Source organism: Quercus suber, unplaced genomic scaffold (genome assembly GCF_002906115.3).
Source record: "Quercus suber isolate HL8 unplaced genomic scaffold, Cork oak 2.0 scaffold_28, whole genome shotgun sequence".
Taxonomy (NCBI): domain Eukaryota; kingdom Viridiplantae; phylum Streptophyta; class Magnoliopsida; order Fagales; family Fagaceae; genus Quercus; species Quercus suber.
In genome coordinates, this window is record NW_027069493.1 from 51767 (window position 1) to 76748 (window position 24982).

The 24982-nt window shown below is 34.4% G+C and overlaps 1 protein-coding gene and 1 long non-coding RNA gene across 5 annotated transcripts in view; both read right to left on the minus strand.

The window, feature by feature from the left end:
• Positions 1-4805, minus strand: part of LOC112040877 (monooxygenase 2) — a 42097-nt gene extending 37292 nt beyond the window's left edge. Inside the window, exons 1-4 of one of the 2 annotated variants that reach the window (XM_065769255.1) lie at positions 4550-4805; positions 4287-4433; positions 2279-2347; positions 1070-1235 (exon numbers count right to left, since the gene is read on the minus strand). In XM_065769255.1, the coding sequence (XP_065625327.1) occupies positions 1070-1235; positions 2279-2347; positions 4287-4433; positions 4550-4623 (456 nt within the window). In that variant the 5' untranslated portion in view covers positions 4624-4805. The remainder of the gene's footprint in view (positions 1-1069; positions 1236-2278; positions 2348-4286; positions 4434-4549) is intronic. The other variant, XM_065769253.1, reaches the window with a different exon arrangement.
• A 4921-nt stretch (positions 4806-9726) lies between these two features.
• Positions 9727-14290, minus strand: LOC111988327 (uncharacterized). 3 transcript variants are annotated; one of them, XR_010627320.1, is made up of 6 exons: positions 13837-14290; positions 13236-13304; positions 13063-13133; positions 12905-12949; positions 10892-11434; positions 9727-10796 (listed from the first exon to the last, which is right to left on the minus strand). It is a non-coding gene; the product is annotated as an uncharacterized LOC111988327 (long non-coding RNA). The 3 variants fall into 3 exon arrangements; XR_010627325.1 differs by having other exon boundaries at positions 9727-10369; positions 10596-10796; positions 13236-14289; XR_010627318.1 differs by having other exon boundaries at positions 13236-14289.
• Between the last annotated feature and the right edge of the window lie 10692 nt (positions 14291-24982).

The window sequence follows — 24982 nt, forward strand, 5'->3', positions numbered from 1 at the left end:
AAGAAAATGAACAACTATTTTGATAAGGCCACATGTTCATTCTAGTAAACAATATGCGTTACAATTCTATATACTAACCAAACTTATGTGCATTACAATTATTATTTTATTTAAAAATTTAAAAAAAAAAAGATAATAGCTAAAAAATTTGCACAATTTTTTTTTGTAACATTGTTCGCAACTTATTAAAGATGAAAACTTACTTTTATTGGAGTGACATCTTTATATGAGTTCGCCATTAACATCATTATTATAGAAAAAGTTATTGTATTTTTTTTTTTTTTTTGGTGGTGTTCTTAAATTGCGTTGTAGCATCATGAAAAACTTGGACAGAAACAAACTCTAACACAACTTATACAGACTGCTTGCAAAGAAATTTCAGAAAGCAGCTTCCAAAAAAAAACCATGTTCCAAGTAACTTTCGGCATTGTTTGATTTTTGCATTGGTGCTATGTGCCTCCGAACTTTATTTTATTATAGTAGACAAAGTAACAAACAACTATGTAAATTTGGGTGAAGAGCTCACCTTGGCTAGATGGAGTCCAAGTGAAAAACCAATAAACAGAGTTATCATCGCAAGGAACAAAACCAAATCGAAGACCATTCCCAAAGAATTGCCTGAACTTGGGCTCAAACCCATGACTGTAATTGAAATCCACAGAGCCCCTTATGGACATTCTCCCTGTGGAAGCTGGTTTCTTGAAGCCCAACCACCTTGCCACGACTGAGTTTACCCCCATCACACCCAATCAACACCTTTGATCAAAACACTTTTTTACTCCAATAAGGCCTTAGCAATTGGAATGAAAAACATTTGGGTAGTTGTTATCTACTTTTTACTCAATTCAAAAGTAATTTATTTTATTAGTATACTATAAATGCATCCAGTAGGTCATGAACCTCTGACCTCATCTTTCATCTTATATGTTAGGTAGAACTAATGGAACCATTAAAAAGTATATAAATTCTATTTTTTTTAACCTTCTAAATAATTGGGTTTTTTGTACCCAAAAAAAAAATTGAGCAAGATGTGGCTCCTTTCTCATTAAGAAAATGCAAATGAATTTACCTTGGTTTTGTAAGTGGTTCCATCCGCAAGATGCACAAGCTTATAGAAGCCTGCCTCCTCTATGGAAACCACCTTGGAAGAGTACCTAATATAGGCACTAGGAAGCTCCTTTGCAATGGCTTCTAACAACAGATTCCTTTTGACACGACGGACTTCGTGGTCTCCACTGCACATCACACAACAATTATTCAAGTTAGTTCAAACATCTAAATTTTTTTTTTTTTTTTAATCAAAACTATACCATGATTTCATTTTGTGCAAAAGAAATAGTAAAATTGTTTCTATGAAGTGTTAAAAGACAAACCCAATGGACCTTAAGCCCATTGTACTTAAGACACAAGAAGTTCAGAGTTATGGCTCTTATACCATGTTTGAATTGAGAATGAATTCTCTATTTATCAAATTGTGTGTAAAGCTATACAAGTGACTGTTTTTAAATATACATATACATATAATGAGTGGTGTATAAGTGTGTAATTACTCAATGCTCTAGGTGCACACTAAATGTGTTCTCCCTTGCTCTCGCCATAACTCTAATTAGTGACATACACTGTTATATGAGAAGAGGGTGTACACATTTATCATGGTCCCAAAATATTGAATAATTACATGCTACATGTAAGTATAATGGGCTTAGGGCCCATTGGGCTTGTGATCTAACAAGAAGAACAAAGTTGCGCAATACTTTTTAACGAGTTAGGAACTTCTTGGTTTTGCAAGTTGCAAAAGATGGATACAAGAAAAGATGTAGCATTCACATTGGGTGTGCTAAATCACCAAAAATGCTATTTTAGCACCCCAAAGACCAAAAAGAGGATTGCATTTTTTGTGCTATGTACAAAAATTTTGCAAGTGCTACTTTTCAAAAATAATTTCTCTCTTATTTTTTAATCATTTCTCTTTTCTCTCTCTTGGCTAATTTATATTATTGTAATTGGTTGAATTTAAAAAAATAAAAATTAAAAAAATTAAAAAAAAAAAAAAAAAAAAAGAAGAGAGATATGTAGGGTGAATTGTAAAATAATATGCTAAAATAAATAAAGTGACTTTTTGAAGGTGTTAAATGAGGTTTTTTTTTAGCACCCGATTAATGCTTATATGATGTTGGTTTGAGCAGTAAATAATATATATATTGTGCGTAGGAATATGAGAAATGACAGACAAATAAATTATGGAGAAACTATTACTATTATTGGTGATCTAACTTACTTATTTCCTTTGACCTTAAATGATGTGTTTGAAGTTTCAAGTCCCGAAAGAGTAGAGGTAGACACATTCCTACAGTCAAATCCCTGCAGTTAGAATTATCATTGAATTAACAAATTGTTAATAAAATAAAATCAAATGTCAAAATATTTCTCTGTTTTTCGAAGTTGTGCATTTTTAATAGCTAAATAATATTGCTCACAATTACTAGGAGTTTGATTCAAGGGAGTCAATACCGTGCTTAAGACTTGATTTGGTCCGGAGTATGAAATATATTGGTACCAATTAATACTGGTTTTATTTTGAGATTATCACTATATATATATATATATATATTCATGAGCATTTGCATTTAATTAGAAGTCTATAATATAAATTATTAAGAGTTTTAAAAAAAATGTAAAGCAATACCCACATCCACATCCAATATTCTTGCCTAATTATATGTTCACACCTTACCAATCAATTTAACCAAATGTATATATTGATCCAATTAATAAAAATTATACATGGAAGTCCTTCAAAAAAAAAAGTATCCATGGAGTTTTTCAAAAACACATGTAGAACTAAATATTATACACTTCAATACTTTTTTTTTTTTTTTTTTTGAATAATCAATGGTATTTAGACCTCTTCGAGTATCTAACAATTCTCTTGGGTATGTACAATCTCCCCATCCCACACATACCAAATTATTACAGGAAAGAATCCATTAGGAGTGGCCCCAAGGTGTTAGCAAGAGATTTCAAACTCAAGATCTCATGAATATCAAAAAGCCTTAGGAACCACCAAGCCAACCTTTTAAGATTATACATGTCAATTCTTAACACCAAGTGAGGAAGAGGTAAATAAAACAGAGAAATTGTACAGAAGCGCTAACACCTAGTAAGTAGTAGTGTCCTACTCATTTGATACTTATCTTATGTACACAAAAAATGGTAAAACAAAAAGAAGCAAAACGTAGTTTGAAATGTCACTCGTTGGAAGTTTGAAAGCTGGAACGGACAAAACGAAGAAAGAAATAAAATGACAAAAGAAAAGAACAAGTAGCAGCAACGGTCCCAGAAGAGAAGATGAAGATAAGGTGAAAAGTGAAAGATTAGAGACAAAAAAATAAATAAATAAATCTAACAAATAATTTGATAATTGTTAATGAGGGAACTTGTTGCTAATAAGTAAAAAAGTGATGTCAATTGTGTGTCTAAATGAGAACCAGTAAAAGTTTGCCCACTCAACTAGTATGAAAAATGTTGTCAAATTTTTTGTTTATATAGAAATATTTTGAGGTGAAATTGAACCAGATGTTTACTGGCCAAAATGGCCAAAACAGACTGAATCAGCTCAAAAAAATTCTTTTTTGATTTAGGGGGTTGCTAATATGGTATGAAATTCACTACATTGATTCAATCCCCACCTACCTAGTGCCAAAGCAAGAATTTAGCCATGTGTTGCAATGCAGCATAAAATGTGTTATTTTGTCAAATAAAATCAAATATAATTATGTAATTCATTGATCAAATTGCTTACAAATTAAGGTGAACAAATATAATTGATGTCACAAAAAACATATAAAATTATTTTATTGAAAAATGATATAACTACTACCACATTTACAAACCAATTTGACAATGAATGTGTTGTAATTTGTGACACATCAATTCAATTGTGTGAAATTGTAATAGTATAGCTCTCATAACTAAAAAGTTCTTTAATGTTTTTTGAGTGTTTGGCAAACTACATGCTTTAAAATTTTAGATTTATAAAGCATTAATGGTAAATTGTATCCCTCAAATAAAAATATGGTGAATTGTAAAGGTTTTTTAACTGGTTAACAAACAATTTTTTTGTTTGGGTCAAATGAAAGAGCTTCTGGCTTTTAAAGTTAAAAGCTCTTTTATATGTCCTTGAACAGGATAGAACATATATTGGCTGGCTATATACTAGCATAATTAAATATTTACAGGAGCCACTTTTCAACTACTATGATGTAGAGAGAATGATTTGTAGTTACCCATCAAGGAGATCATGTTGAAGACGGAGGGAATCGCCAATGCCAACAGCATCTAAGGCCTTCCATGCATTGGTCCATAGTGTCAAGGCATACCCTGCAGTCCTCAACTCATCTGAGGATTCCAATACTAGGCTTCGGATTCCCAACCTTCAAAACATTCCCATCATTTCTATGATCATGTTAATAGTGCAAAGTCCAAACTGCAAAGACACATGCATTACAAACACACAAAATGAGAGAAAGAGAGAGAGAAGATTAGGTACTTGTGAAGTCCTAAGGATGTTGTGAGACCAGCAATTCCAGCACCCACAATCACGATATCTTCACCTACTTCCATGATACTTTAGGCACTTTTTTTTTTCATAAAGAGTGGGGCAGGATTGGAATTGGCATTGTGATGAATGAAAGGATTTAATTTGGATGCATTGTGAAGGAACCTTTTGGATCTAAGAGCCTTTTGGATTGTTTGAAATCTTCTGCCGTGACTCATGTGTGGCGAAGAATAAGATAACGTTTGACCAAGAAGGAAAAACAAATACAAATGAAACAAGCAAGTAGTGATGGCAATGGATGGGACATGGTGGGATATCATTGGTATTCGGTGAGAAAATTTAAGACCATAACTTTTTGTGCCACAATTTTGAAGTAGCATACTATTATTAATAGAGAAAAAATGGTAGATGCATGTAAAAATGACAAATAACTAATTATAATTTGCCACGTGAAAATATTATGAAAGATGGTGTAGTAAAAATTGTGGTCCTAGAATAGCTCGTATCTCATTCTTGTCATGTTCCATTTTCAAGTTAGAAAAATCTGTGGGATGGAAGCAAGACAAGTGGTGGAGTGAGGTAAAGACACATCATCCTTAATGAGATGGCTTTGACATTCATTGGATAAATATAAAGAAAAAGGAATGGATGGAGGTGAGAGTGCTTTGGGATGTTAATAGAAAATATATATAAAATTAATGCCAAAATGCAAAAAGACCGCATGGGGTTTGGGTCAGTATACTATCAATTTTGTATTATTAACCTTTGAGCGTTAAGAATTGTTCAAATTGACCCCTATGTCTTAAATTTTATTAACTTTAACTAACAAAATTTGTCACGTGATATTCCAGGCCATGACCATTTTACTTTTTTTTTTTTTTTGAAAAAAGATGTATTTAAAAAATAATACGTGCACGACACATGACAATTTTTTGTAAATTATAGTTAACGAAATTGAGATGAATAGGTCCATTTGGAAAATTTTTAAACTTCATGAGTCAATAAACGCAAAATTATACCATATATGTCAATTTGCAGCTGACCAAAACCCCATGGGATATTTTTCCCTTTTTCCCTATAACAAACCACCATAAGAATGGGGAGCATAAAGGAGGCCGGCAAATCGACGTAGATGTCATTTGGTGTTGGACACACCATACATGCTAGCAGCAGCACGGTCAAGATCTGTCCCTCAGCTCATTGGCAAGGTCAAGATCTTCAATACTTGATTTTCAATTTAAAGATTAACGGAATTTTGGCATAATGTTCAACTTGAACAATTCTTAAACCTTAAGGGTCAATAATACAAAATTAAAAAGTACTGAATGAGTACCAAACCAGCATGTTGTCACTCTGAATTAGTAAAAGCAGGGCAAGAGAATTTTCCATTCCATGAGAGAAGAGTTTAAAGTGTTTCATGAAATAGACCACTATGCATGTATGGTTGATCTGTAAGTATGAGAGATGGAAGAGAAACTATAAGAAGTGTAGGAGATGATGGGGCCTAGTATGTCCAGTTTGCCACTGTATATACTGCAGAGGGAAATGGAGTTCATACATTCAATTGTGATACATCTCACTATAAAACAGTGGATGTATACAGAAGTACAGACAGATTTTGGACTTAGAAATGTATGTACTAGTGCCTTGACATGCAATACATAGTGCTCAAACCATGCAAAAATATTAACAAACGTCTATATAAAGAGAGTATATATCCAGTTCATTTCAATGAAGGCTTGTATAACCTAATGGTTTAAAAACCTGTTCTCATGAAAAAATAAAAAACAAATAGACAACTCAACATAATCCCAATTTTAAGCTTCATCTTGGATATTAATATAAAAAATGATTCTATATAAACCAGAAAGTTCAAGTCATTTTCTTCTTTTCTTTTCTTTTCTTTTTTTATTGAGTAAACTTCAATAGTTCAAGGAACAAGAATATAAAAAAAAATTACCAAAGGAAGGGTAGCCCTTTCCTTTTCTTTCCAAGTCCTCAAGTCCCTAAAATATTACTCTAAAAGGGTCACAAAATTATCCTAGATCTATATAATTACACAATACCGATCAGAGAACCTTAGCCTTTGTCTCACATGCATATAATAGCCATTCTGAAAATAGCAACCCTTGCATAAGCAAGAACTCTAGTCTATTTCCTGTTGACAAAAAACATTATTAAAAAAAGGTACTGCAAAATCTAATGCAAGGAAAAAAAGAAAAAAAAGAAGGAAAACTCAAACATATCATACAATGATCAACAAAGAACTAATAGCATCGAAAATTAATGTTCCAATTTAATTCAATTTGTCAATGGTGGTAATAAGTTTGTGATTACCACAAGAGTCTCAAAATCAAATCACTATAAGGTGTCAATAGTTGACTGCATTAAAACTACTACATGGTTAGTTCTAATCTAATAAGAAATAAATTATAAATGTACTCTTTACCATAGTTTACACTAGAAACATGTTGCTAAATTTAAATTTTCAAATAAGAAAACATCTGTTGAATTAGTGGAAGCTCTAATACCAAATTGTTAAACAAAAGACTGAGCAAGGAGCTTTTATTTAAAACTTGACTCTTTGAATTACAACACTTTACAAGCACTGGTGCTTGACTCCCATACACTAACACTAGTGCACTGCAAACACGGCACTTACTCACCAAATACACTTGCACACACCTCACTTCTAGACACCTATACACACTAGCTCTTGACTCTATTTCACTATACACACTTGCTACCTATGGCACACACTTCACCACCTCATACAACTTCACACATCTCTCACTTCACGCTTTATGACACTCACTTCACTTCACACACCTCTCACTCACCTCATTGCATCTATTTATACTAGATGTATGTTGGTTAGGAAACCAACTTGAAGCTTCTAGCTTCTTCCTTTTTATTGGCATTAAATTAATGCATTTCTCCAACCTTCTAGACACCTTATAAATTTGTGGCTGAAATTCACTAGTGCAGGGAAGCTTCTTGAGAACTATCTTGGAGAGAATTCCAGAAAGAGAGCGAGAGAGAAATGTCCAGAATTAGAGAGAAATTTCTAGAAAGAGAGAGAGATTGTGTGAAAAGTTCTAGAAGTTTCTAGAGAGAGGCAGTATTGATTTTTAACAACATCAATCAACTAATCATACCAATTAAATAACCACATCAAACATAGTGCAAAAATGATAAGGGCGCATCTAAGCCAAAGGCAAACAATGCCTATTAATCCATTGTCCATTTTCTTGGGTCCATTAGCTATTATAAGATTAGTCTTTTATTTGCCTATATTATATTTTGTTTATTATTGTGTCTTGAGCATTTTGTATCCATTTGACTTACATGTGCTTCATATAATACTTTATTTGCATATTATGCAAACTTTTCTATGTGCGTGTTCTATATAAAAGAATCAACTAAGGAAAAAAAATGAAACCAAATCAAATGGCGTGTATTCTGTGAACAAAACATGCCCAGCTCATATCACTGTTTTTGATCAAAATAAAAACACTTATAATGAAACAAAAAGAGCACATCATATGGTTATAATTCTTAGAGCATTTTCCAATTCATGCTATCCCATTATTTTATGATTATCAAGCAACGTTATTGCAACACCTTGAATTTAAAGGTCATTAGTTCAAATCTCCCCTTTCCCCTTTCCCCTTTTGGCCCAAATCAAATCCAGATTTCCAAGTGTGCCCACTTGTTTATTCTTGTCTAGGTGATTCCTACTAAATTTGAACAAAAAGTTCTTTCACCAATGAGCTCTATGCCTCTATCCCAAAGGTTCCATACCTCAGTATTGTTACAGTTAACAAACCATCAAAATTTTGAACACAATAATTAGCCAAATTGCCATCTCACAACCATTTCATTCACATAAAACACAAAAAACATTCAAACTGTTACTACTAGTAACAGCCTATATGTGTGTGTCTACATATATATATATATATATATATTGTATTAGTTAGGAATATTTGACAATGTCATCAATAAAATTTATGCTTAACAAGATGAAACAGAAAATGTACCTCAGTAGGAAGGTCCCAACAGTTAAAGTTCGGTTTCTTCTGCTTTGATGTATAAAATCTAGCATCCCTGCGAGTGTTACATTTAGAAGGCCATGGGTTAACTCTTTGATACGATGTAGCCTCTTAGAATTTTGAAGAGAGTTAGAAACTTACAGCAACAGGGCATCCAAGATTTCTAGTTCGCGATCCATGGGATATTTTTCAGTCAATACAACAGCAATATTCAACTCCCTAAAACCTTGAGCGTCCTTGTCCTGCTTTAATGTCTTTACTATTTATAAGAGGATTCACCTTTTTGGATTAGACTTTTATGTGATTCAAAAATAACCATAAACCTTAGATTGGGAAAAAACTTGAAGACAACTCAGCAAAAATATATCTCCAACTCCACTTAAAATGCCTACAAAATAGGACATTCTCCTACTAATATATGTTTTTAAAACAAACTTATCCAAAAATTTTAATAAATATAAAAATAAAATAAAAATAAAAAAAGTCACATCTCACACGCAAAGCATGTGTGATGAGGCTAATGTATATATATATATATATATATATGCAACAACTTATGTGCATTAGTATTTTCCCTTATGTATATATAATGTTGTCAACTACAATGGTATTTATATTGCTAGAAGTGCCTTTGATTTTCTAAATTTACTAATAGTGAAATGTTATGGTAGAATCCTTTTGCAGGAGTTAGTACATATTTGCCTTGATGAAATGTTGTTGCATAATGCAATATTGTTTGTATTGGTGGAATGATGTACTATTGTTATCATGTTGTGTTAGCAAACATTGTTTAAGGTTATTATTAATGATATTTTGGGATTCCTAATTTTCACATGGGGATTAGTGAGTTTTGACTGGGGTTGTTCCCACTAATCTTGTGCAAGATAAATATACATACATACATATATATATATATATATAACAAGCATATCTAACAAGGCTTCATCATTCCTAAATGCCAAATAATTCCTCAAATTTTGGGAGGGCAGAAGGAAATCCAACACAAAATAATATAAAGGTAACCCAAAAACAAAAACAAAAATTACAAGATCTAAAAGCCTTCACTTAAAGAATACTCATCACTTTGACTAGCCAAAGAGCTTTCGCATGAGGGACTTCAAAATGACCATGATCTTTGTCGATATATAGAGAGAGATGCACAATTCAGGAAGTAAAAGCAAATGAAATAAACAAATTGCAAATATCATGCAATGCTGATTAAGCACGAGTAAAGGAGATATGAGCTAAGCTTCCTCCATCTGTCAGTTGTTTGCATCACGGCTATTATACTGATCTACCACCTTGGCCAATGGCTGGGGTCATGGGGTCGTTCGGCTGGAGTGCATCACCAGTTTCACATACATTGTCTTTGTTGATGTTTCCCCAAAGAAGCTCCCAGGGATGTCTGTACCTTAATGGGGATGATATAATGCAATTCAGTTAAGTTGAGAAGCTCACGCAGGAAAATACAAAGGAGTGTCCATGCCAAAAATCTTGCGACTGAGTGATATTGCCGGTGTTGTAAGCTCCTTGGATGACAAATTTCCTCTCTAATTTATTCAAGAATTCCAAATACAGCTGTTTTATAAAAACCAAAAAAAAGTCTCATTAGTTCCTTTCCTGTTGTTCCTTATAATAACATAGTTTTACTCATTAATGGAACAAAAAAATCTTTATGAGAAAGGGAAGAGTTAAGAGACCAAATCCTCACAGGAAAGTGCATCTTCTCCAACCACAGCTTTCATTGCCTGGACATCTTTCTCAATAGCATGGTTTGCATATAGCTTAAGTAAGTCTAACAACGCTTGAAAAGGAAAGAAAATAACAAGTAATGAAATTCAACCCGAAGGATGGCTTTGGTTTTGTTAAAACAATTTAAAAGCCATTTTCCTTGAACTCAAAGCGATTCTTGATGAGCAATAATATATTTTGAGATTTCTACACCATTCTACTAAGAAGGCTCATAGAGAAAACATCTTAACTGCAAACTGGGTTTAACAAATCAATAGAATTGGAACTTTGGGAAAAAATCTGCATATCAAATCTGCATCAAACAAGAAGATAAAAGAATGCTGGTGATAACCCCTTTCAGGAATTCTGTGCAGATGTTGTCCAGTTCGTGAAGGGCTTGATGCCCAGTTCATCAACAAGGCTAAATATGTTTCAGTGAGGATACCAATAACCTGCAAAGTAGAATCCAATTTCATTGTCGACCACAAAACAAACATTCAAACATCATTAAGAGAGATTATTGTAAATGCAATATGTGAACACATACCTATAATTGTGGCCAAACTAAATGCAGTAGGCACATTGGTCTCTGCCTCGACAGCAGCTCTGGCTGCTGCAATTCCAAATGCCACACTCTGCATAAAATTTAAACCTGCACAAATAGAAGCAAGCTTCCCACCAACCAAGCAATCACTTGCCCCTGTGAGCCTCACGGTCACAACTGATGCTGGGGAAATGCACAACAAAAAAATGAGAATCTCTTTCTAAATCTGTAGTACCAAACCAATGTGGATGAGAGCTTGATGTCACAATCTTATAAAATCTCCCACAAGGGCCACATGGTTTGATTCTCTCCAATCCAAATCTCACAAAGCTGGATCCCCCTTTAGTGCATAAGAACACTCCATCTGAAGCTGAACCAAGGGTCAAAACAACTGCACCGATACCCTTTTCTAGCAAAAGCCAGTTGCTGGTTTTAGTTTTTGTAATAATGATTGTCAAATTTTTATTTTCCCTCTCAATCATTTGCACAGGACAAAGCAATTCCCAAGGCAATAAGTTCATCTTCATTAGGTAAAGCCAGACTTACCTGCAGAATGCATCCATATCAGTTGGAGGCTTAAAAAATGTGAATAAAGTGTAAGATCATGTGTAGCATATCTTCTTATCAGTTTGGCCAATAAGGTCTGTCTCAAATGCCATCTCCTTACCTTGTAATAGTAATGTGGGTGGTGAGGGAGTGGGTTCAAGACCCATTAGGAGTGTGTGAAACTTACTAGTAAAGAAGACGATCTGTTTTTTTTATGTTCGAGTAAAAAGAGTAGTGGCAGCATAAATTAATCCATATCCTAAAGGTTTTGCTTAAATATGTCCTGACAATGTGCCACACAAAATGAGGTGGCAGTGCAGAACTCAAACCATGGAAATGACCACTTTCTCAAAAATCCCCAAGCTTAGCCTTCAACCTAAGATGAAAAGATTTTGAATGTACATACATACACCCAAAAGGGTTAGCACTCACATATTTGGCAACTGAATGGACTTTACAACTGATATAGGCACAAACCAAACGGGAATGCCTAGATTCTTCCACTACTGGGAAATAAACTGATATAGATACGAGAAAAGTGGAGAATCATTTCAGATCAAAATAAATGAGAGAGAACCCTTATGTACTGTTTTCAGTCAATAACCAGTCGTAAACCCAGGAATGTAATTCATGACATCAATTGTAGAAATCCTTCTGTATCATCTCCTCATGATAGGTTCTCTTGCTAGGGTTGAAGAAAACGTTTGTGACATCAATTAATGTTTTCGAAGAAAATGTTCATGGTCCAAAGAAATAAAAAGAGTGGGATTGAAGTGCGTTAGCTCGTTGAAATAATCTATCATGAAGATTCTGTTGCCTTTAGCCTAACACAAAAACAAAAGTTTCTAATTCCATATGAAACTTCTAGCTAACTGCACTAGTGCACATAACATCAGCTTGGTCTTGAGTGTTATAGTATCCTCTCTAATTAAGTCATTTCATCTGATAGATAACTCCAGATTCAAAACTTTATTTCTCACCCTCCATTCCATTAATGTGGAAAGAGGAAGTGCCACTTACGCTAAAGCTGATTGGCAACTCTATATTCAAACAAGATCGAAGAATAGTTGAGAGGAAACTTAAAGACTAAGGTGATAAAACTTAAAGCCAGAGCTCCAAGTTTACAGACACAAGTGGACTAATACATTAACAAGGTAAAAACTGAAAATTAATAGGAGCCATTGGTCGAATCATTCCCAAAAGCCAACAAAAATTGATCCACCTTTGACACCAAAAGAAACAAAACTTCTACAAACTAAAGAAGTATATGCTAATGCCATGGGCTTGGGAAGCTAAATTTTCTCCACCAAAACACTTCAATTTTGAAACAATTTTTGAAGTACAGATTGAAAATGAAGTAAAGATTGAAAATCTTTACAAAAAAACACCCCTCTACCACCATCAACATCCCAGAGAGCATAGTGGAGTCCCTACCGTGACATAGGCAGGGCTCTGAGAGAGAGACATTACCTGACTGTGGCTGGTGCAGTGGCAGTAAGAGTGAGAAGGTGAGACCTGAGAGAGTGAGAGAGTTGTTTGAGTTATTATAATAAGGAACCCACATCCACCTGAAATTTATTACCCATCATTGAACTACTATGCTAAATGAAATTCATTTAAAACTTTACCTGTCACTTGTGCAAACTGCCTGTCAATGTATATCTGCCCCTCTGTGATATATCTAGTAATGTACTAATGCCTGAGCAAACAAAGAATTGATGACATCAAATAAAACATGAAAAAAAAAAAAAAAAAAAAAAATGGGCACCTGGACTCCAAAGTAAAGAGGAGAAATTGTTACCCAATCAACCGAGCTTACAAATATGCAAGTAGCTGCAGAGGCTTCCATCCACAGCATTAAATGCTTACACTGGTTTATGTCAAGTTAAATCAAAACACCCCCAGAGTGTAAAGATGCTAGGCCAGTAACACTTCTCTAAAGAGAAAACTATACGTAAGAGCTAAAAAAACAAAAAATTAGCTTATAAATTAGTCTCAAACACACAAATATAAAGATGTCAGTAGCCATAAATATTGTAAATTCCATTCACATATCATGAGATTTGAGCTAATGCCAATTAGAGTAAATATTTTTTCAAAACTAATCAATTTGGTCCTTAAATTCAACTTTAGTTTCTAAATACTATTAGGCCAGTCAGTCGTTTTTCTCAACAATGTTTAGAAACTAAGTTAGTTTTAGAAACCAAATAAGTCAGTTTTGAAAAATCTTGAACCTAATTGACATTGGCCTGAATCTAATTTTACCCCCATAAATAATATTGGTATTCTGCATTGTCAGAAAAGTAAACAAAGCTAGGGTAATTTGCTATGTCATTTTCTCAACTGAAGTTGGTGGAAATGTCGTGGAAACAGCCTAACTATTGGCATTTAGCGTAGCCTACCTCAAGTCAAATTTGTTGTCTGGAATAAGAAAAATTGAGCCGAAAGTGTACTTTTTTTCCATAAAAGGAGATTCATTACTAGAAAGAGTTTATACTAAAGGATGGTCACAGAGTCTCCACAGAGTCACTCTCTCCTTTCATTATCTATTCTCTCTCTCTAAGCTTTCAGCAGCCATGGCCGAAGCTCCAGCCCCGAAATCGGCCTCTCTCTCTCTCTCTTGGCTCCTCTCTCCTCTACTCCTCCATGGCCAAAGCTCCGCCTATCTCTTTCTCTTCTCTACTTTCCTCTTCTATTTCTTTTAATATTTTTTTGGTGGTTTCGGCCGTGGTGGGTGGCAGTGGTTTTGGGCTGAGCTATGGGCGGTGGGTTGTGTTGTAGCTTGTGGTTCGCTGGGTTTTTGCTATCAGCTTGTGGCTGGGTGGTGGTCATAGTGGATTTGGGTTGCGGTCAGTGGTGGAACCGGGAAATATTTATAAGTGGGCCAAGAGAAACACAATAAAATTCTTTTGAACTTCTATAAAATAATGACTAAAAAAAATCTTAATTTCACAAATTAACTTTAACTAAAAAAAGATGCTTTTACGCTATTTAATGGCACTAAAATCACTTCTAATTAATGTTAAACTAAATTGGTGCAATCAACATGAGATGTTATTTTTGCATTAATTGTAAATCTTTCCTCCATAAGTTATTACAAAATATAAAATCTTGAATATTAAATTTTTAATCTCAATTGAGAGAATTAATAAGTTTATAATGATAATTTAAATCCTACCTCTTTCAGTCAAAAAAATGATAATTTAAATTCAAGCCACCAATATCAATTAAATAAATAACAAGCAAATTACTATTATCAAATTATAATAAATTTCATTTAAGTACTAAACGGCTCACCATGCTAAGGACCTACAGCTATAGTACTCTATTCTAGTCCTAGACCCAGAGTTACTTTAGTTTTTAGGATTGGAATTGTTATATATATTTTTTGTCAAAAATATTAGGGGGGCCACGGTTATTAAGTTGTTCTTTCTATTTTTTATTTTTTTTATTTCATTTTAGTACTATTATTAAGAGAGTTTTTCAAAACATTTTTTTGGGGGACCCCCTTGGCTCCGCCTATGGTTGTGGTCAAGGAGGCAGTGGTGGTCAGGTAGTGGTTTTTTTGGAAAATTGTGGGTTTTGGTAAATTTTGGTTTTTTTTTTTTTTTTTTNCAAAGCCAACAAAACAACCAACAACTGGACACAAAAAACTAGCCAGCATGCTAGAACAAAAGCCAAGAAACCTAGCAAGGAGATAAAACATTCAAAAGTAATCACATTTAAGATAGAGGGAGGAAGCTCCTCAAGTGCAAGTAAACCTAGCCTAGAGCTGGACTTTCCCCACTTTGCTAACAAATAAGCGACTTTGTTACTTTGTCTTGGTATTCACTCAAGGAAGAAATAAGTTTGGGGACTTTGAACAAAATTTCTTTCTAAACTAGTTTAGAGAGAAACTCTTCAAACTTCTTATATATATATATATATATATATTGAGTGTGAATTTGAAAATCTGACCGTTGGATTGCATATTTTTATTATATCTTTCATGCTTGCAAAATTGCAAGAAGATCAAAGATCAATTGCTATGTTATCAACCAAATGTTAAAATTTCAAATTTTTGTAATCTAAAATAGTGTATAAAAAATAAGTTTATTGATTGAATAGTAAATAACATTTGAGGGGTAGAAAATGGCGATGACGGAGCAAAAAATTCACAAGGCAGCCAACTAAGGCTTGAGCGTACCATAGCAAACAATGCCAATCGTGCCGAGAGAGAAGCTTCAAGAACATACAAAACTTTCTCTTCTCCTAGTAACTATACATATGATGTTTGGGGAAATTTGACATTTAACATTATTTTTGGAACAATTTAGTTAGTTGTCATGTTTGCAAACTAGTATCTTGAGGCTTTGAAACTCGAGTTCAGTGAAAGAACTTGAGTCTCTAAGCCTCGAGACTTGAGTTCCAAGTGGTGGCAATCTGACTTGAAGAAAAAATTCATGTGGAACTCAAGCCTCTAAGACTTGAGTTCCTGCCGTCCTACCGTTGGATATGGGTTCTTCTTCTTCTCTGCTTCTTCTTCTTAGGTTTCTTCTTCTTCTTCTCTACATCAGGTTGGATCTCGAGTTTCTAAGACTCGAGATGCTAGTTACTAAAATGTTTCAAAACATGTCAACTAATGAAATAGTTGCTAAAATCATGTTAAATGACAAATTTCCTCCTAATGTTTGAGGTAGGTTGTGGAGGCTTAGAGACTCAAGTTCTTTCACTGAACTCGAGTTTCAAAGCCTCAAGATACTAGTTTGCAAACATGACAACTAACTAAATTGTTCCAAAAATAATGTTAAATGTCAAATTTCCCCAAACATCATATGTATAGTTACTAGGAGAAGAGAAAGTTTTGTATGTTCTTGAAGCTTCTCTCTCGGCACGATTGGCATTGTTTGCTATGGTACGCTCAAGCCTTAGTTGGCTGCCTTGTGAATTTTTTGCTCCGTCATCGCCATTTTCTACCCCTCAAATGTTATTTACTATTCAATCAATAAACTTATTTTTTATACACTATTTTAGATTACAAAAATTTGAAATTTTAACATTTGGTTGATAACATAGCAATTGATCTTTGATCTTCTTGCAATTTTGCAAGCATGAAAGATATAATAAAAATATGCAATCCAACGGTCAGATTTTCAAATTCACACTCAATATATATATATATATATATATAAGAAGTTTGAAGAGTTTCTCTCTAAACTAGTTTAGAAAGAAATTTTGTTCAAAGTCCCCAAACTTATTTCTTCCTTGAGTGAATACCAAGACAAAGTAACAAAGTCGCTTATTTGTTAGCAAAGTGGGGAAAGTCCAGCTCTAGGCTAGGTTTACTTGCACTTGAGGAGCTTCCTCCCTCTATCTTAAATGTGATTACTTTTGAATGTTTTATCTCCTTGCTAGGTTTCTTGGCTTTTGTTCTAGCATGCTGGCTAGTTTTTTGTGTCCAGTTGTTGGTTGTTTTGTTGGCTTTGCATTTGGCTGTTGTTGCCTAGCCAAAATGGCACAATAGCACTATTTACCAAAATATATATCAATCTACCATTGTTTCAGAAATATATAGGGATCTACCACTTTTTAGGTACTCAAGTTTGGCGAACTCGAGTTTTCCATGGTACTCGAGTTCCAAAGAAAAAAAAAAAAAAAACTCAAGTTCATGATACTCGAGTACCATGGAAAACTCGAGTTCCATGAATTCGAGTATCCAAAAAGTAGTAGATCCTTACATATTTCTAAAACAATAATAGATTGATATATATTTTGGTAAACAGTGGTATTTGGCCATTGTTGCCTCGTTATTGGTTTTGTGTTTGTTTCAATGAAATCTACCTTTCAGCAACCAAAAAAAAACATACAAACAAACAACACAAACAAACAAACAAACCACAAACTACCTCAACCTCAAGGCAAATTTGTTGTCAGGAAAGTAAGAAAAATTGAGTTGACTTCTCAATGTCACCCGAATGAAATCACTCACATTCTCATCAAAATTAGTATTATTTATATTTTATCAATATCTTAAGTAGTGCAAGCCAACTATAAGCTAGCTAGTAGTAGCTTGTAAGAGGAACTTATATAGCTTGTAAGAGCATTAGCATCAGAAAATGCTACTCTACTCTATTTTACCATCTCAAAAAATCACTTTATCACTTATACCATACCATTTTACAATACTTTCAGCATCCCAAAACTCTATTTTTATTAAAATATTATTTTTTAATCTTTCTTTATTATTTCTTTCCAACCGTCACTTATTTTCGGACTTTGGCATGATTCGATTTTCCTGGGCTTTCCAACAGTATTTTTTTTTTCTCTCTCTCCCTTAACCTCTAGCACCAATTCAACACACAAAGCCACACACTCACAGACCCATCATACACTGATCAACCTATCCAAACCCATCACCACACACACACACACACAAACACAAACGAACCATCACCGGAGCAAACCCATTCAAAAAAAATCATCATCGAGCCACCATCAGAGCTACCGATGATCAACCCAATCGATCCACCCACCGATCAACAGATCCACAGTTTCAAACCCACCATCAACCAATCCTAGCCCACCGATCCAAACCCAGCTCGCCGATCCACTAACCCACGCCGATCTTGCCATGACCTCGCCGGACCTAAACACTGGCGATCTCTGACAACCAACAACCCACTTCAACCACAACCCAACCACGACCCAAACACTGGACCCAACCACGACCAACGACCCAACCACAACCCACAACCCCTTTAAGTGTCGGTTACAGCCAAAAAAAAAAAAAACCACAACCACCACAGTGACCCACACCGTCACCCATGCCAAAAAAAAAAAAAAAAACAACCATAGAACCCGCTGGATTGTATTAATTTTTTTAGAATACTGCTACAGTACAATTCTAACTTTAGAATTGTACTGTAGCACTATTGCAAAAAAATTTGCAATAGTTGGGTTTACCATTCTCTGATGCAAAGCATTTTTAGGCTTAAAATGCCAAATTGTCCTTAGATTTGGCATTAGCATTCTCCAATGCTAATGCTTTAAGGGGATATAAGATATTATCACGGCATCACCAACTACAATAAGATATATTCTCATCACTCACAGGACATTCACATATAGAGATAAGAGATAAGAGACAGAGATAAAGATAGTTACTAGTTACCATAGGAGCCACACAACCAAGACCTTCAACCTCCCGTCATCATAAAAAAGGTTAGGTACTTCTTCTCTTTTCTTTTTTTTTTCTTTCTTTTTTTTTTTTTTCTTTTTTTTCATGTGTTCACTCATTCCTTATAATTCTCATTTTATCACATCTTTGACCATCTTAATCTTCTACTGGTATGTAGAGTTGTAGACTCCAATGAATTCCACCTCTTCTTCCACTCATTGGTGGGAGTATGATGTCTTTTTGAGCTTCAGAGGTGAAGATACCCGCTACAATTTTACAGGCCATTTATATAGAGCTTTGTGTGACAAAGACATTTACACCTTCATGGACGATAAACTTCGAAAGGGAGAAAAAATTTCAGAGGAACTTCTCAAAACCATCAAAAGGTCAATGATACCGGTTATTGTGTTTTCTGAAAATTATGCATCTTCTAAATGGTGTTTGGACGAACTTGTTTGGATTCTTGAGTGTAGGAAAAATCTTAGCCAATTAGTTTTACCAATTTTTTATGGAATAGATCCACACTACAAGAAAAAATGTTTATTGACGAAAAAAACCATTGCAATAACATTAGTCATTGCAATAGTTGATACAAAATGTTGCAATAAAATTTGAGGTAATAGGTTTATGCGACAAAATTTTTTGTTGCAATAAACTCCAAATATTTTAATAATAACTTTGATGCAATGATATATATATATATATCTATATATAATATATATATATATATATATATATTATTGCAATAAACAATTTACTATTTCGAATATCTTGTAATTATACGAAACTTATTGTAATAGATTGCAAATAATTGAACAAAATAAATTGGATTAAATTACTGCAATGATATCTTCATTGTAATAGATAATTAATTCATTTTGTCACTGCGATTGACTATGAAATAATTGATACCAAGTTATTGCAACGATAAATTCATTACAGTTATGTGTTTGTCATTGCAATAGTTTGTAAAATAATTAATATCAAATTATTGCAATGGTAACTTTGATGCAATAAGCTATTAATTCGAAATTTTCGTTGCAATAGATTGCAAAAACAATTGGTATCAATTTATTGCAACGATTCTTTCATTTTAAGTTATCGTAACAATTTTTCCTAATATATTAAAGCTTCTATTGCAACTGAAAATTATAAGTTATTGCAACTTATTATTGTTGATGCAATAATTTAACACTTTTAAATTACCATTGCAACAATTTTAACTTGCAGATACGTATTTTGTCTAATATAAATAAACCTAGATATAATATATATATATATATATATAACACCAAAGCTTAGAGAATAAAACTGTGTATTTTTATGTTAGGGGGGTTAAACACTTAAAATGAAGTGAGTATTTTGTAAAAAAATAAAAATTAAAAATACGTTAGTTTTTTGTGAAATAAAAAATAAAAAATCTGTAATAGAACTATGGAAATAAATTAGGATGTTCCTTCCAACCTGCATTATTGTATGTATGGGGCCTATATCTTTTGAAAAACTTAAATTATTTTTTGTACTGTATTGCGCGTGGTCAGAAAATTATTGTTTCTACTTTATAGTCTTTACTTTCTAGAGAAAAAACATCGAGGAGAAAAAGCGTGGCACTGCTAGTGCTAGATCAAATAATTGCAGTTGCACCCAGGAAATTTCGTGGAAGAAGGATACACAGCTAGCGAGCTTGCCTCATCCTTTTGCTAAAAATTATTTAGTTTAAAAGTGTGTTAAAATATATTTTTACACGGAAAAAAAAAGTATGAACAAGTAAAGAGCTAAAAAGTAAAAAAAAAAAAAAAAAAAGTAGCTTATAAACTTGTTCCAAACACAAAATATAAAGATGTTAATAGCTATAAACAGGTAAATTTCCTTAACATATTTTGAGGTCTGAACTAATGCCAATTAGATTTAAAACTTTTCAAAACTGATCAATTTACTCCTTCAATTCAACTTAGGGTGTGTTTGTTTTGACTTCAAAGTACTTCCGGAAAACCATTTCCGTAAAACTTGAGTGTTTGGCTGATTTGGAAAATTCGTCAACTGAAAATCATTTCAGCTTTGACCGTAAAATAGAGCTCCCACGGTGAAATTCATTTCACCTTCTATTTTCACTTCAAATGCTATTTTCGGAAATAGAGAGAGAGAGCACGAAGAAAGAGAGAGAGAGAGAGAGACCCAGATCAGCGACCAAGCCCCACGAACCGACGAACCCAGAGCAACCCATCGCCTTCGACCCAGAGCAACCATGAACCGACGAACCCAGCAACCCACGAACCGACGAACCCAGAGCAACCCACGAACCTCGATCTCGTCGCCGACCCAGACCCGTCGCCTCCACACTCTCTCTTCCTCGATCTTTCCGTTTTTTTTTTTTTTTTTTTTTTTTTTTTTTTTTTTTTTTAAATTTGATTGTTGTTGTTGTTGTTTTTTTGGATGAACTGATTATTGTTATTGTTGTTGTTGTGTTGTTGTTGCCGGAATTTGCTGCCGAAAATTGTTATTGAATTAGATGTGATGTTGAAATTTTTTGTAATAATGTCAAAAATTTTCCGGAAAATAGCATTTTAGAATACATCCAAACACATGAAAATATTTTCCACAACAATTTTCATAATTCTACCAAACACTTAAAAATATTTTCCTTTTTCGGAAAATAGCATTTCCGGAAAATATGTATTTTTCGGAGAACGTTTTACACGAAACAAACACAGCCTTAGTCCATAAATACTATAAGGCTAGTTAGTGATTTTTCACTACCATATTTAAGAACTAATTTGATATTAAGGACCAAATTAATTAGTTTTAGAAAGTTTTAAACATGGTTGACAATAACTCAAACATCAAGTTATGTTAATGGAATTTATCCGATAAATAATATTGGTGAATAAATCTAAGAATTGACCTTATGTGCAAATGCCAAATAAATCTGTGAGTGGGTGTAAAGGTTTGAGCTTTCCGTGAGTGGCGGTAGTGATGGGAGGTAAAGAGAGGTGAAAAAGGTGTTGGAGGAGAGTGTCTAAAGGAACTGAAGAAGGAGATGGGGATTGAGGAGGAAGGGGTGGCAGTGGGAGTGTTGTTGAAGTGAATTTCAAAGATGGGTTTGGCAATGGTTTTGTGGGTCTGTTTGTTGGGATGGGAGGGGGAGGCACTGGCCTGTTGGGAAAAAGAGCACCTTCCATTAGAGACTGAGAGAGAACTGGGTTTCGAATTCTTGAGAGACGGGTCTTGCTATTTTTCTACACATATTTTTTTTTTGGTGGTGTATCATAAGTAAGTATGAATGGAGTTTTGATTTGCTGCTGCATATTTTGAGAGTTGGAAAATGACTTTTGGGTTTGGGGGAATTTTTATTGATGAGAGTTTTTGTTGTTTGTGATTCTTTGGTTGCACTACACTGTGACTGTGGTGGTGGCAAAATGAAATGAGTAGGGAAGAAAATGAAATGAAATGAAATGAGGGTGAGGCAGGTAGACTAACAGAATTGCTTGACATGGTGCTCAGGTATGGGTCCCACAAAAAGCAGAAAAAATTGAGTGATGAGAAGCTGAAAACATGTGCCAAACTGGTGGGGTGTAGGGATTTGGGGTATTTTAAGTGAAGAGTGATGAGTAATAGATGATAGGTGATGAGTGACAAAAATTAAGGGGGTGTTTGCATTTATGATTTTCATAACTCATAATTCTGTTTCCATAACTCATAACTCAAAAATGGTGGGACCTAAACTCAAAAGCTTGTTTGGATTTTGTTTCTAGTTGTTTTCAGTTTTTGTTTCCATCACTCAATTCTCTAATTTTCTGAGTAATGAGTTACACCTAAAGTTAACTGTTTTCACTTATCATAACTCTGTTTTCAATGAGAATTTTGTAATTATATTCACATGATGGGACCCATTACATTGTATTGTCAACAACTCAACTCCTGACACCGACGTCTCCTTCTTTTTCTCTTTCTTTCTTTTGCCTTTGTTTTCTTTTTTCCTCACTTCTTGCTTTCTCTCCACAGCTTCCTTCTCTCTTTCTTTTTTGGCCAAAATGGGTAACTAAGCATAAAATTTCAACTATATAGTTAGTAGTCAATGTTTGCAAACTATATTTTTTACTAGCATCTCGAGTCTAAGAGACTCGATTTTAGCCTATAAATCGAGTCTCAATGACTCGATTTTCATGGTCTAATCACCTCTGATGTGACATCTTTTTTCACGTGGCGACCACTTAAAAATCGAGTCTCAAAGACTAGATTTTTAACCAAGAAAATTTAAAAAAATTTTAAGTTTCAAGTCACCCATGTATAAGCCGAAATACCCAAAAATTTCAATCAGATCAGAAGACAAGAGAGAGGGAACCTCACCGAAAATACAATCAAATGCTCATCAGAGAAAAAAAAAAAAAACCCAGAAATAGAAATGTGTGTTCATCAGAGACCTGGGTCGCGCCCCGATCTAGGTTGGTTGTGACCTGGGTCGCATGCTGCCTAGGTCGGCTGCGACCTGGGTCGCGCTGCATCTGATTTCTTCTTCTTCTTCTTCATTTCCATTTCTTCTTCTTCTTCTTCTCTCTCTCTCTCTCTCTCTCTCTCTCTCTCTCTTTCCACGTTTTTGTTGGGTCTGTCTTTTGGGTCTTCTGAGTATATTTGTAAATTTTTTTTGGTTTAAAAATTGATTCTTAGAGACTCAATTTCCAAGTGGTCGCCACGTGGAAAAAGATGTCACATCAGATGTGATTAGACCATAAAAATCGAGTCATTGAGACTCGATTTATAGGTCAAAATCGAGTCTCTTAGACTCGAGATGCTAATAAAAAATATAATTTGCAAACATTGACTACTAACTATATAGTTGGATAGTTATACCTAATTACCCATTTTGCCCTTCTTTTTTTCTTTTCAACTCCTCACACCGTTGCTTCTTGCTTTCTTCTTCATGATAAACACAATTATATTCACATGATGGGACTCATTACATTGTATTGTCAACAACTCAACTCCTGACACCAACGTCTCCTTCTTTTTCTCTGTCTTTCTTTTGCCTTTGTTTTCTTTTTCCTCACTTCTTGCTTTCTCTCCACAGCTTCCTTCTCTCTTTCTTTTTTTCTTTCCAACTCCTCACACCGGTGCTTCTTCCTTTCTTCTTTGTGACGAACACAATTATATTCACATGGTGGACCCATTACATTGTATTGTCAACAACTCAACTCTTGAGACCGACGTCTTTTTCTTTTTCTCTTTCTTTCTTTTGCCTTTGTTTTCCTTTTTCCGAACACAATTATATTCACATGATGGGACCCATTACATTGTATTGTCAATAACTCAACTCCTGACACCAACGTCTCCTTCTTTTTCTCTTTCTTTCTTTTGCCTTTGTTTTCTTTTTTCCTCACTAGTTACTCTTTCTCCACAGCTTCCTTCTCTCTTTCTTTTTTTCTTTCCAACTCCTCACACCGGTGCTTCTTCTATTCTTCTTCGTGATGAACACAATTATATTCACAAATGGGACCCATTATTTTATTCTTAACAACTCAACTCCTGACACCGACGTCTCCTTCTTTTTCTCTTTCTTTCTTTTGCCTTTGTTTTCTTTTTTCCTCACTTCTTGCTTTCTCTCCACAGCTTCCTTCTCTCTTTCTTTTTATCTTTCCAACTCCTCACACCGGTGCTTCTTCCTTCTCTCTTTATATTCACATGATGAACACAACGCACTCCACCAGATTTGCCAAGCATCTCAGGTGATTCTCGCTGCACCTCTCTACCCTCCACCGAATCTACTCTATTTTTCTCTTTCTTTTTTCCTTCACCCATTTCTTTTCTCATCTTCATCTCCAGCTGGACGGTTAGGCAAGACGACGGCGCCTGGGTTGGTATGGTATTTTCATGGTGATTTCAAGTTTCTGATCTGACTTGTGGGCGTGGATTTCGAACTTGAGATGTGGTTGTGAGGTTTGGATTTTTTAGATGTGGTTATGGGTGTGGGGTTTGGATTTGTGATGTGGCTGTGGTGGGTTTGGATCTGAGATGTAGGGGAAGAGAAAGGTGAGAAAAGTTTGCTGGGCTGCTCTGTTCTTCACGCATCTGGGTCCGGGTGTTTTTTTTTTTTTTTTTTTTTCTTTGCTGAAGCTGGTATGGTATTTATGAGAGGCGGAGTGAGGGTTTGAAGAGCTGAAGATTGGATCAAGGCAGAGTGAGGCGGGTAGGCTAACAGAAATCATGTATGGGTCTCTGACCAGTGCTCAGGGATGAGAAGTTGAAAATATGTGCCAAACGGGTGAGGTATGAAAATTGAGTAAGGAGCGACGAGTGATGGACGAAAATTGAGTGAAGAGTGAAGAGTGATGAGCGATGAAAAAAAGAAAAACCAACAGGGCCTCACCTTCTCTCTCACTCCCTCCCTTTGACTCCCA